This window comes from Condylura cristata, unplaced genomic scaffold (genome assembly GCF_000260355.1).
Source record: "Condylura cristata isolate star-nosed mole 26May11 unplaced genomic scaffold, ConCri1.0 scaffold00031, whole genome shotgun sequence".
Classification (NCBI taxonomy): Eukaryota; Metazoa; Chordata; class Mammalia; order Eulipotyphla; family Talpidae; genus Condylura; species Condylura cristata.
The window spans coordinates 24,994,452-25,008,328 of record NW_004567132.1 but is presented as its reverse complement, the minus strand read 5'-3'; the positions used below and the strand labels follow the sequence as shown (position 1 = coordinate 25,008,328).

General features: G+C 43.7%; 1 protein-coding gene across 1 annotated transcript in view; it reads left to right on the top strand.

Moving 5' to 3' along the window:
* Positions 1 to 13,877, top strand: part of REEP1 (receptor accessory protein 1) — a 93,253-nt gene that overhangs the window by 36,571 nt on the left and 42,805 nt on the right. The window contains exons 2-3 of the mRNA XM_012731551.1: positions 8,148 to 8,220; positions 12,701 to 12,777. Coding sequence (XP_012587005.1) covers positions 8,148 to 8,220; positions 12,701 to 12,777 — 150 coding nt within the window. The remainder of the gene's footprint in view (positions 1 to 8,147; positions 8,221 to 12,700; positions 12,778 to 13,877) is intronic.

The following is a 13,877-nucleotide window of genomic DNA, read 5'->3' as shown; positions in this document are numbered from 1 at the left end:
TTTTGAGACACAATCACACATACACACACACTCTTAAGAACATGAATTCTTCCAAGTGCTTTTTTTTTTTAAAGGTTAGGTTTATTGAGATACAAAGAGTAAAATTCATTCTTCTAGTGTGATTTCTGATTTCTTTTAGTGTGTTTTAACTTTGAATATGTAAACACCATCACAATTAAGATGCAAGATAGTGCTCTCATTTCCCATAATACCTTCATTCTCCTTTGTAGTCACCCCTTCCACCCCTTTCCCTGTTTTTTTTTTGTCTCTATAAATTTCCTTTACTAGAATAGAGTACACTAAGTAGAATTATAGAATATGTTGGCTTCTTTCACTTAGTGTAATGCATGTGAGACTCTAGATGCTTTTCATTGCAGCTAGATTAGTGGCTGTGAGATCAAGATGGATAATCAATAACTTTCTTGTATTCCATTAACCAATGGGAAATCTAATTTTAAAAATTAGATTTTAAACGCTCCTGAAGTGCCTAGGAATAAACAAAACAATTCATGTTTAAGATCTTTATGGAGAAATTGAAAACGTCATGAAAAGACACAAAAGAAAACATAAGTAAATGTCAAAACTATATTCATGAAGAGAAAATCTTCAGATCATAAGGCTGATGATTCTTCCCAAGCAAATCTATAAATTTAGGGTGATTACAAATACAATTGTTCATGAACTTGACAAACTATCATAAAATTCACATAGGGAAGAAGAGGGCAAGAATAGGTAAGGTGATTTTAAGAATATATGAATTTATTTGGGTTTCCCTGGTGGCGCAAGGGTTTAAGCACAGCACCATGAAGCTACCCACAGCGACGGCAGCATGAGTTCAATCCCCAGCCAGGGAGCTGACCCACGTAGCAAGACAGAATTCTCCTGTCTCACCCACTGCTCCCCTCAGTTATGTATTGCAGTCTATCTGCCTGTTCTGCTCCCTACTCTGTCTCTGGTTATGTCTTCTCACCCCCACACCTCTGGCCTGGACTCCAGTTCTTATATGCATAAATAAATAAACCTTTGAAAAAGAATTTATTAATATAAGTATATGGAAATTAAGACACAGTGGAATATAGGTGCATGTTAGGTGGTGAGAGAAATGTGGACCAATAGATGTTGGACAATTTAATATTTGAATAGTAGAACTGAAAATCAGTGGGAAAGGACTTGGATTGCTACTGGAATATTTGGGGTTCATATAGGAAAGAATAAGCTCAAATTTCTATTTTAAAACATGCACTTATACAAAAAAGGTACAAAATCCAATCACTGTGCTTTAGTACTTTTTTTTAAAGATTTATTTATTTGTGCATACAGAACTGGGGTGCAGGCCAGAGGTGCAGGGGTGGTGAGAGGATTCACCAGAGACAGAGTAGGGAGCAGAACAGGCCGACTGATGAAGTACACTGCTGAGGGGAGCAGCAGGCGGGTCAGGAGAGGTCTGCCACGCCATGTGGATCATCTCCGGGGCTGGAGGTCGAACTCATGCTGAAATGGCTTTAGCTTCTTAGTGCTGCACTTTAACTGGCTGCCCCTTTAGTACTATTTAATGCTCAAAGGAAACAGTGTATCTTCACAATTTGGAAGACCATTGGTGCAAATTATATGGTACATTTGAAAAAATTATGAATGTAGCATACAACTACAGAAAAAAGCATAGGACATACATAAACAGTTTAGTATACATTTGTAATTATGAAACAGAATTCTGCATAATTCTTCTTCACCACCCAGTGAAGAAGGTCATTGTATAGAAGCATCCGTCCCTTACCCCCACCCCGTATTTGTTTCTTTTTCTTTTTCCTTTATTGCTTTAGAACTTTGTATATGATTTAGGGGAATATGTTTACACCACCCTGATGTGTCATTTCTCAAAGAGAATTTGTTTTATAATATAAACTATACTAGGCCTGCTGTTTTTCTTACATACAAAATTAATTTTAGAAAAAATATTGCTGTCATTGAGATTTAAAATTTTCAACATAATTTGGGTGTGAGAGGTTATTCCAACACTGGGATGCCTAAAAGACTGGCAAATACTGTATTTCACGGTTTGTGCAGGTCTTGGCCATGCTGAGAAATCTCAGTGCCCCAACTTGCAGCTGAGCCCAGAGCAGCCGTTGCTCCCCTGCAGACTCCAGGGAATTGCAGGCAGCTGTCCTGGGTGACTGTAACTGGCGTCACAGTTTCAGCTAATTCCCAAGAGCAGCACCTCTCCTCTCTCGGCCAGAGCTCTAGGACTTCTCTGCACTTGTCCATGTCCATGTTATATTTCATAATTGCAAAAAATGGCGTGCCAAGAAAATTAATTTGCATAAAAGATCTAGTAGATGAAGGCATCTGGTTTTATCTGAGCTTTACATGGCATGAAATGTAGATTGATTATATTTTGTGCTTTTTATCTCTAATAAGATGATATAATTTCTAATTACTATTCTCTGAAAGTTAGCTGATATATAGCTTCCGAGTTGCTTTTTTCCTGACATAGACTGATAGCGTATGTGTGTGGTCTTGCCATTTTGGATCACCCCCTCCTATTTGAGCCTTTGCTAGCTGGGACACTGGGCATTTAAAAGAAACTCTTGGGGAGCAGATTACCCTTGATGGTCAAGTGAAGAATACATGGCCGGAGGACAGGGAACCAGCTCTTTAGACCAGGTTTCCCTCCTTGGTTGGCACTGCTGACACTCTGGCTTGGATAATTCTTGGATGCGGGGAGCTGTCCAGCACTGTGCAATGGGCAGCAGCAGCCCTTGCCTCTCACAACTAGATGCTGGTAGCACTGTCAGTTGTGACACTGCTCACGTGTCCCCCAGCTAGACCACCCCTGCCTGGCAACCACTGCTTTAAAGGAACAGGGTTCACCTGACTCTCAGGTCTCTTTTTAGAAGCTGCAGCTGTGGAGGTTGGGAAGGCACCTACCTTGGATCAAGAGAAGGGAGGTAAATGAAGCCAGTAAATTGAGCTGAGACCCTTCAGAATAGCAGCAGATGATGTTGGCTGTGAGGGGTGGGACTCTCGGCACAGTAACAGAAGAGCATGAGCATAAGGGCCCCGCTCTCTAAAGGCTGGCACTCAGCCCTCCATCTTCCCTCTGCTTGAGCCGACCTTGAGCACTTTAGCTTTTCGTCCTCCTAAGTATTTTACTGCCTTTCTCTTGACCTTGTGGAGAGAGTTGTGTGAATTTATCAAGTGGGTTCAGGTCCTTAGCAATTATTTCAGCTTTGGTCACTCCACAGGCGTTTGTCAAGCACCATTTAGTCAGGGGCTGTGTCAGGCACAAGGGACCCAACTAATCACTGAGGACTGGGCAATGTAGTCTCAGCCAGTGTAGACAGCCCGGGAGAAGAAAGAGCTCAGACCTTGCGGTGAGGCTGCCGATTCCACCTCCCAGCTCTGCTGCAGGCTACTGTGACTCTGGGCCTCAGTGTTCTAGTTCTGTAAAATGGGCAGTAAGCATTCGTATTCCATATGGTTGTGGAGAATATTGAGCAAGAGATTGTGTAAAGCCTGCAGAGTTGTTAGCACTCAATGCACACTCGTCATATCATTATTTTTTGTGTCTTGTGATAACACTGCATGAGGACTGTAACAGACTTTATGAATGCCAAGAAAATTCTGAGGGGGGAGATAGCAAAGGCTCACAGAAGTGGATCTTTTGAGATGGGTCTTAAAGGATTAATGTAGCTCTCTTAGGCAGAAAAAAAGTTGTGGGCATGTGGGAAGGACCTGCACTAAGATTTGGTAGACGAAAGCCTGGTTACAGGGTTACAGATTGTGAGTGAGGCTTGTGGGGCACAGCTGGTGGCTGGGAGTTCTCGGGTGTGTGAGTGTGGATGGGGGGTGGAATATGAGGTTGGGAAGAAAGGCAGGTCACTGGGTCAGTCTGGGACAGAGGCCTTGGCAGGGGCTTGGTTTGAATGGACATAAGTACCAAACCCTTTTGGCTTGATTCTGTTTCATTTATTATTTCTCTCTCCCCAAAATAGGTTTAGAAGAATTTGCCACTTTAATCCCATGCCCCTTTCCTTAGGCAATGGCATGCTAAGTGTATCTTACTGCAGCGTTATTGAGCTTTTACTTATCTTTTAAATTTTATTTGTATTTATTGAAGTTTTAGCGATTACAGGGTAAATTCATCTTGTTGTCCTTGTTCTGTCAGGCGGGGCCTCGTGTAGGGAGGTGGGCAGCCACTTCACATCAGGAGTCCAGCAGATGGAGCACAGCCTCCTGGCACAGCACTCCATGAAGCTTCTGGGTTCTTTGACCACTCACTGTCAGTGCTCGCTGGAGTTCATGGAGAAGCAAATCAATGGGCCATTGGGTCACTTCCCACCTGTCTCTCTTCTGCCATCACATACTGCTGAGGCAGGGGCTGGACACTTTCCTGGCAGACGTGGCCAGGAACCAAGGAATCTGTGCCAAAGGAACTAAGTGTTATTTCACTGGACTGTGGTGGGGTGTCTAAGACTTCTGCTGCATCAGCCCCTGCTGTCCAGCATCCTCCAGGTGCTGGGACCTCAATCCCAATGTCCCGAGTGTCCCCAGGTGGCTCTGGCTTTTGTTTCTCCACTCTGAAACCTTCATACAGCCAGTCTGGTACCTTTTGCACTGTCGCCTTCCACGTAGTAAATTCTCACTTCTCGTCCTACTTTTTCCCCTTTCTTTGACAACACTTTGATCTGTGTTACTGGCTTATCAAGCTCCCCACCCATAATTCTTCCTGCTGAAGACCAGCTTCAGCTGAGGGAGTGAGAGCCTCCCGCAGGAAAAGATGGCGTCGGTGTAGAAAAAAGAGAGAGAGAAAAGCTGAGGTAGAAAAATGAGGAGACGCAGACACCTGTTTAGGGTGAAAGCATCTTCTGCCGATTGTCCCAGCAGGTCTTTATACCTTACAAGCAAGTGGTGGGATTACATTCAGTGTGTGCATAAAGCAGAAAGCTAAACAATCATCACATTTTTCTTAAAGACAGCTCGGACTTTTTGATCTCTTATTTTGAGACTGTGATATTCATCATTCATTAATTAAAAGTACAGTTGGTACACAAGATGTTCCTATAGTGACCAGTCATTAATAACATTCCTATGGTGATCAGTCATCAAACAAAATATTCCTATTGTGATCAGTTAACAATATACAAAAATGTTTCTATGGTGCTCCGTTAGTTATTACAACTTAAGCAATCATTTAGTTAATATCTCAATGAACATACATCTTAAAGGTACATCTAATGTTAAGGAACTAGGAGTCAGAAAAACATCAACGCTGAGTGCACTGACATTTCCCTGACCCTAAGGAAAAAATCCCTTTTTTGATCTATAAAAGGAACTTCTATTAATTACTGTTTTTGCAATTGTTCTGTCAACATAGCCTCTATATCTAATATAAGAATTAGGGGAAAATTTCTTTTTTTATGGTCACTAATTATTATCCTATTAATTTTTTTTAAAGATTTATTCAGTTGTGCATACAGTACTGGGGTACAGGCCAGAGGCGCAGGGGCGGTGAGAGGCTTCACCAGAGACAGAGCGGGGAGCAGAACAGGCAGATCGACAAAGTGCACTGCTGAGGGGAGCAGTGGGCGGGTCAGGAGAGGTCTGCTGTGCCATGTGGTCACCTCTAGGGCAGGCGGAGATCAGACTCATGCTCAAGTGGCTTTTGCTTCTTAGTGCTGTGCTTTAACCCGCTGAGCCAGCAGGAAGGGCCCTATCCTAGTAATCTTATCTAAAAAACCTTTCTGTGTGAAAAAGGGTTGGGGTGAAAGAGGAAAGAGTCAGAAAACTTATTATCATTTATAATTTTATTACTTAAAACAAAACTATATTACTTTAAACTATAAATCTTTTACTGGGGACTTGATAGGAAATTATTGCAGACTTTGGTTCCCAGAATCCTTGAACCGTGATAGGTTTCTTGTTATTGTGGGACCTAGATTTGTGCCAGCCCTCTCAAGCAGAGGAATATTAATTATTTTACAATGTACTGTGCCATTCTGTGTACAATGCTGTTGTTATTGAACCAATCAAGCCAATCAAGCAATAATTGATTTTATATTGAATGTATATTTGGACAGTTGCTATGCTTCTTGGGAATGGCCAAAAACAAACCATACTTCTTGGAAATGGCCATAAACAAATGAAAAGAACCCAGCAGGAACCAGCTGTGGAACATCCTGATTTTTCAGGATTTTACCCCCACATCAGGACCTTGTCATTCAACGTGGGTAGCATGGCCCTTGCCATCTTCCCAGAGGATGGCCTTGCTCTCCAATGCAGTGGGCAATGGTGTAAGAAGCCAGGCTTAGCAAAGGCTGACCTGGCTGGGTCCTAGCCCTGGCTTTACCACTTTATGGTCATAGAACCTTAGACAAGCAAGCTACTTGATGCATTGGTATCTGTCTGGAAAAGAGGTTCTCTTTAGCCAGGCTCTCTGAGGACTGAGGTGATGATACTAAAGCTGTTGGTGCTGCCTGCCCCTTGCCTCTGCAACATCAGAAGTGGCTTGGCTCAGTTACGTTTGTTTTTCCCCTAAAGATCTAATAATGTGCAATATCAGATGTTTTCTGTCCACGCCACCTGTGGTGAGGCCGACCCCAGATTGGTGAGCTGCATCTGTACACCTGCACTGGGAGTTCTCTGTCCAACCTCTAAATACCTGATGAGAGAGCCATGGCTTTGGGCTTCCTGGGTGTGGTCTCCTTGTAGGGACTGTGGAAGCTCTATCTATGGGGGTTGTCACAGAAGGTGTGAGGTCCGGGGCCAAGGTGGTTCCTGTGCCCCATCAGGTCACTCATGAACTAACACCTATGGGTGACCTCATCTGTCAGGGAAAGGATTAAACCCTTCTAGCTCTAACATTCTATCAATTCATTCACTTAAAAATATCAATTGAGGGCCCTCCCTGGTGGTGCAGTGGGTTAAAGCACAGCTGAAAGAAGATAAAGCCCCTTCAACATGAGTTTGATCCCCACCCCAGAGGTGACCCACGTGATGCCACAGTCCTCTCCTGACCCGCCCGCTGCTCCCCTCAGCAGTGTACTTCGTCGATCTGCCTGTTCTGCTCCCCACTCTGACTATGGTGAATCCTCTCACTGTCCCTGCACCTCTGGTCTGTGCCCCAGTTCTGTATGTATAAATAAATAAATCTTTAAAAAAATATGTATCTATTGAGAGCCCAATGTGTGATCAGAGCTAGGAAGACATTGTTGAACAAAACAGCTTCTTCTGGAGCCCTGAAGCTACTCACAGTCCAGCAGGGAGACACTTTGAGCAAAGTATCCCTGAAATTATAGTAAAAGAGCATCCTGATGATATATATGTACATTGTGCTATTAGCATGTAGTGAGATTTGACCTCCTCAGGATCTGATGAGTGAATAGGCATTATTCAGACACAGTGGGAAGAGAGAAGTGCTGGGCAGAGACCTGAAGGGGCACAGTGCAAGGTGGAATGGGCTGGGAGGGCTTTGTCATGCAAGTTGCTAGAAGCAGGACTGAGACTCAAATGACTTAATGGTGTAAATTAAATCAGGGCTGGTGTAGCATGGGTCAATGAGAGGTGATGCCCAACAGTCAGGCTGGTGTCCTTGTTTCTGCGTCTTCATCTTAAAAGCAGAAGCAGGTTAACACAAGGTAGGGCGAGGTGTGGTGGGAGGTAGGGGTGGTTTGGCTTCATGTACATTTTGAGAAGCTGATTTTGTCTGCAGGTTGCTGAAGTCAAGTCTGAGGGGAGTTAATTTGAAGAAACGTTAAATGGAAAGTTTTTGATGGAGAAGGAAGCCAAAGGTAGGGCTGGGATTTATAGTGTCAGGTAGGGATTAGTGGCAAGAAAAGAAAACTTGGCATTTAACTTCAGGGGTCTAAGCTGTTTGATCTGAATCCTACCTCCATACTCTCCTTCCTGGGCTGTTGTGATCCCAGATCTCCCTTCTGAATAACAGATTGAAGGGAGGTGAGTGTGGAGCTATAGAGGTATATCTTAGCCATGAGCCGAAACCCTAACGAGTTTTCATAAAAGTAAGTCAAGCCCCATGGCTATATTTTCTGTAGCTTGGAGAACCACTCCTGGCATTGAAGACAGATATTTCCATCAAGTAGAGTGAATAAAATTCATATTTTTCTTTTTTTGCTCTCTCTTCCCTGTAGGCTTATATTTGGCACCCTTTACCCTGCGTACTATTCCTACAAGGCTGTGAAATCAAAAGACATTAAAGAATATGTAAGTAACACTTTCTTGGAAGGTGGCTGGTTGTTGGGGGAAGCTGGGTGTGGAGTGGTAGGAGCAGTGCCACCTTGCTGTGGGCAGAAGACCCTTCATTACTCTTTTTGTCATAAGGCCTGCTGGTGTGTCCAGGGCTCCTCTCCTGTCTAGACCACCTCTTAGAACTAGAGGATCAAGACAGGAAAGCAAGGGTTACAGCCAGAGGAAATGACATCAGGCAATGGAGGCCCCCCAGTCTGCCACATGACACTGAATGTTCTTGGATGAGTTGCTTCACCTCCATAAGCCTCAATTTCCTTATTGGGAAAACACGGCAGACTGAAAAGCATGGTTCCTGGGAGACACCTGGCTACGGGGCAGGACCACACCTCACTGAAAGACTCTGGCTGGGCTACAGTACAAAAGATGTGCATATTTTGATCAAGCAACTGAAGTCAAGTTCTAGCTCTGATATTTATTGACGCCATGCTGGGCAAGAAACTTAATGCCCAAGACCCTCAGTTTCCTCACCTAAACAGTGGGTGCAGATCAACAACCCAGGCCTCTGGTATTGTGTGAGACAAAGGGCTTTGTTCTCCCTCTCTTACTCAGATGTCACTTAGCAAGTTTGGTACAAGTAAAAGAATCATTCAGAGTGGGTTTGGAAAGTCATTATTTGCTTTCTCTGATTTCCCAGAATGTCTTTATGGTGAAACCAGCCACCTCCAGGTCAACTGCAACCTGAACTTACCCTACTCTCAGTTTCTTAGAACCACTGGCTCTGGCTTTCATGTGCGACTAGGCAGGGGACCCACGCCAGGGTGTTTTTCCCTCTGGAGACCAGGCCCTGGTGTGTGTGAGGGTATCTCAGAGTATGAACTATAAATAGCTAAGTTGCAAGCACAGAACCTCATGATTCTCTATTGACTTGGCGCAGGGGTAAAGCACGATGGCACTTCGACCCTGTCTCTCTCTCCTAAGCCTTCCAGCCTGGGGCAGTATGCCAGAGATGTAACTGGGGTCACACACCATGTTTCAAGGTCTGACCTGCCACTTTTCAGGGGCAGAAACTCAATTCTGTCAGTTCATTTGGGAAAGATCAAACCCTGGTCTATTGTTTCGCTCTGACTAAACTCACAGGAGTCTGCTTTAATATGAGACTGTTAATTCATTAATTTAGAGTGAAATAGAGCTGACAAGCAGACCAGCTGTTTGTTTTGGCTGGTGAGCACATGCTTTCACAGTAGAGAAAGTTTGAGAGTTAAGATTAGAAGGTTTCTTGGTAAAAATGAAAGTGGAAGAAAGGAATTGAATAATATCAGGGGAAACCTGTTTTTTTTTTCTCCCATACACATCCACACTCACAACCACCCTCTCCTTTGACCAATAGACCCATTTGTACAAGAGAGAAATCCTGGAATTTCCTTTGACTCCTGCCTCTCCCTTACCACCCCATCCTATACACACACCTGGTTGGTGACTATGTCCCCGCATCTTTACCCCCTAGTCATTTTTCAGACCAGGTCTCTCCTCTGTTGCCACTATCTTCCCTGGAGCCTTGTGGTAGTGTTCTGTACTAGTTTTTATTGCCACTGTAACAAATGGCTGTGAACTTCGTGACTTAAAGCAATACAAATTTGGGAAGCTCTCCAAAGCCACTTCGTGAGTTTGATCCCTGGCCATGTGGGTCACCTGGTGTGGGAGACCTCCTCTGTTTCACCTGCTGCTCCCCTTGTCAATCTGCCTGTTTTGCTCCCCACTCTGTCTCTCGTGAATCCTCATTGCCCCTGCACCTCTGGCCTGTACCCAAGTTCTGCATGCATAAATAAATAAATCTTTAAGAAAACACAAATTCAGAACCCCTCTAGAAGCCAAAAAAACAAAGAGCGGGATTCAATATAACTAGCAGTGTTTTGATTTGTCAGGAGATCTAAGACATCCATGGACATCATCCTCTGAAGAAATCATTGGAGCACCTCATCTTTAGTGGGCTGTTTCAGTGAGTTAAACAAAGACAGCTAATTATCAGTGAGTGGGTTTTCACTCTAGGTTAACAACCCTTGGAATTTGTGGCTGCTCTGGTTTCCTCACAGCTCCCCCTAGCCAGACACCTGGATTTTAGGAGCACTTCCTGGGCTGCTGGGACCAGTCATTCTCTGACCATAATGGCATCTGTCACTCTGCTAGGTGCCTCCTGGGCTGGGAAGTTCACTCAAAGCAGAGAGGGCATAAGTTAAACTATGTGCCACATGCAGATCCCTGAACTCTACCTGGTGCCCTTTCACTCCCCACCCTAGCCTCTGTGGGCCTGAGTATTACAGATTCTCTGCAATTCAGGTCTCAGTTAAGAATTTTTTTTCTTACGTAGTTGTTAATTTTTGTACAAGATTCGATTTCTTCCTTCGGTTGTAGTCCCCATAGTTCTCTCACCCCTCTGAGCCATCCCACCCATGAACCATGACCATGGTCCCTTGTGCTCTTTCTCCCCCTGTTTTGACCCCTTTGCTCCCCTCACTGCTGGATGCCTCAGACTTACAGCTCACCTGCCTTTTGCCTGACCCGTTGTTCAGTTTGCCTTTATGCCACCTGTCAGTGAAACCATCTGATATTTCCCTTTTCCTTCTGACTTAATTCACTGAGCATAATCCCTTCTAGCTCCATCCATGCTGCTGCAAATGTCATAAATTTAGCTTTTTTTGGTTGATACCTCTATGCTTATTGCAGTACTATTTACAATAGCTATGGTATGGAAATGGTATGGAAACAACCAAAATGTCCAAAAGCAGATGAATGGATCAAGAAGATATGGCATATTTATGCAACGGAACACTATTCAGCTAAGGATTTTTTTTTAAGATGCATTTATTTATGCATACAGAACCAGGGTACAGGCCAGAGGTGCAGGGGCGGTGAGAGGTTTCACAAGAGACAGAGTGGGGAGCAGAACAGGCTGACTGAAGAAGTAACACTGCTGAGGGGAGCAGCGGGCGGGTCAGAAGAGGTCTGCCGTGCCATGTGGATCATCTCCGGGGCTGGGGGTCAAACTCATGCTGCAGTGGCTTTAGCTTCTTAGTGCTGTGCCTTAGCCCGCTGCGCCACCAGGTAGGGCCCTCAGCTAAAGACTTTAAAGAACTTTTTTTTTTAAAGATTTATTTACTTATGCATACAGAAGTGGGATACAGGCCAGAGGCACAGGAGCCACCGGTGAGAGGGTTCACTAGAGGAAGAGCGGGGAACAGAAGAGGCAGATCGGTGAAGAACACTGTTGAGGGAGACAGTGGGTGAGACAGGAGAGGTCTGCCGTACCGTGTGGATCACCTTCTGGCCAGGAATCGAACTCCTGGTGAAGTGGCTGTGGAGAGCTTCAGGGTGCTGCACTTTAACCTGTTGCCTCACCGGGAAGGGCCCAGATTTTAAGGAACTTGTATGCAGATTTGGGGGGCTTGCTGTTTATGTCTCCCCTCTTGTTGTGATTTATTCCCCTGTCCTCATTCCCAGCATCTCTAAAAGATTCAAACTGCATTCTTCAATTTCTCAGGCACATAGGATTATGAGTTTCTTTTGATTTCTATTGTACCCTATCATTTGAAGGCTGGGGAGTGTCCTCAGCCACATCATCAGGGATCTACCCAGATGTGTTCCCTAATTTCAAGAATTGATCCCCTTCCAGTTTTGATAGCCTTTTAGTGTCTTTAAGTAGTTGTTTTGAGATATTTTGTTCTGATTTTATTACTACTATTGGCAGGAAGTTTAGTCCATATAAAGTACATTATCCGGAAGCTGGAGGGAGCAGACCTAAGAATTTGGATTTTGTTTTGTAGGCTGGGAAGTAGTTGCATGAATTCATATTTTTAGGACAGATTAGTATGAGGGTGGTTTGTCAGAATGGATTGGCGAAAGGAAAGTAATAGACTAGGGAAGCAGTTAGGAGACGGTAGCAGTAGGTTAGCCAGAGGGGGACCAAGGCTCAAGTTGGGTAGAGAGGAAATGGAGATGGGAAAGGATGGTCATGTGGGAGAGATGAAAGAAGGACTTGGCTTCCATGAGGGGCCATGGGGCTTTCCCACAGGAAAGGTCATACTGGTGATGACCAGTATGGAGTACCACCATCCCTTCCCAGACAGTCTGGCCTGGTTAAAGTGTATGGTTAAAGTGTAAAGGGTGTGTCTTTGTGGAGGCCTAGAGATTTTACTCACTTGATGTTAGTCCTGAAAAAAAATGGCTGAATCCTGGGTCACTTCTTGTGTGCTTGTTGTCCTGTCAGCTGAGGGCTACTAAGAGCTCCTCAGGGCCTCTGAAGCTACTCTGACCTTGAACCTGGGTCAGTTTGAAGACTGTTTGCACAGCCCCAAGTCTGGGGTAGCTTTCAAGAAGGACAGGGACAATGGGTTTTAGTGCAGATCACACTGACTGAACAGGCCTCAGTGTCTGTCCTTGAAGTTAGCAGCCAACTTGAAGTTGACCTTTTCTGCTAGCTTTATTATGTTCTCTCCCACAGGTCAAATGGATGATGTATTGGATTATATTTGCACTTTTCACCACAGCAGAGACATTCACTGACATCTTCCTTTGTTGGTAAGTACTCCAGGAATTGGGATATTTCAAGGGAAGATGTTGCCTAGTTAAGGAATAGGTAGGAAGGGTGTGAAAGCAGTCTTAAAGCTTCTTTCAGAACACAGAATCTAGTGCAGGATGTTAACTGGGACAGTTAAAATAAATTAATCTACAATGTTGTTCTTCCAGGAACTACTTATTGAATAACCTTACAAGAGCAGCTTTTGTTCTTATGCTATACTTAGAAATATGATAAACACAGTCACTCAATTCATGGAGTTAGTAAAGAAGGCTTCACATGTTCGGGGGAAAAAAGAAAAGAAATGGTACCCAGAAAGTATGCAATAAAGCTATTTCCCTCCCACACCATTTTCACTGTAACTGCTTTTCATGGTTATATATAGTTTTAAAAAATTATTTGTGTGTATGTATGGATATACCTATATGCATTTAAAAAAACAATAGTATTATAGTATGTAAAACAATTCTTATTTTGTTCTTAAATTAAAAAAAATACTTTCATATAAGCATCAATACATCTTTTTTTTTTTTTTACGGCAACATAGAATTTTATGATATGGAGGGACCACAGTTGAACTAGTTGATCCCCTTTTGGTTGACATTCAAGGTGGCTCCAATTTCTTTTTCTCTTAAAAGCAATTCAATTATTACAGTCATGGAGCTAGTAAAAATTATAAACTAGGTCTTTCTTTGTATTTGTATATCTTAGGTGAGGGAAGCCATGATTGCCCTGTAGTGCCCTGTTTCTATCTACAGGGCCTGAGTTTGAATAAATGTGAATGTGAACTAAATGTCATGTGCTGTGTTGTGTGAATGTTGTATTGTGATCAAATGGCATCAGAGAAAATGATGAAGATATTTCCATTTTGGAAAAAAGAAAAGTCCTTACCTGAAAAAGGGTCCCTATGAACTTACCAGCAATTCCACTCCTAGGAATCTAGGACACAAAAACATTCATTTAAAAAGATATCTGCGGCCCTCCCTGGTGGCGCAGCGGGTTAAAGCACTGCACTGAGAATCTAAAAGCCGCTTCCGCATGAGTTCGATTCCCGCCTGCCCCGGAGGTGACCATATGGTGTGGCAGACCTCTCCTGACCCGC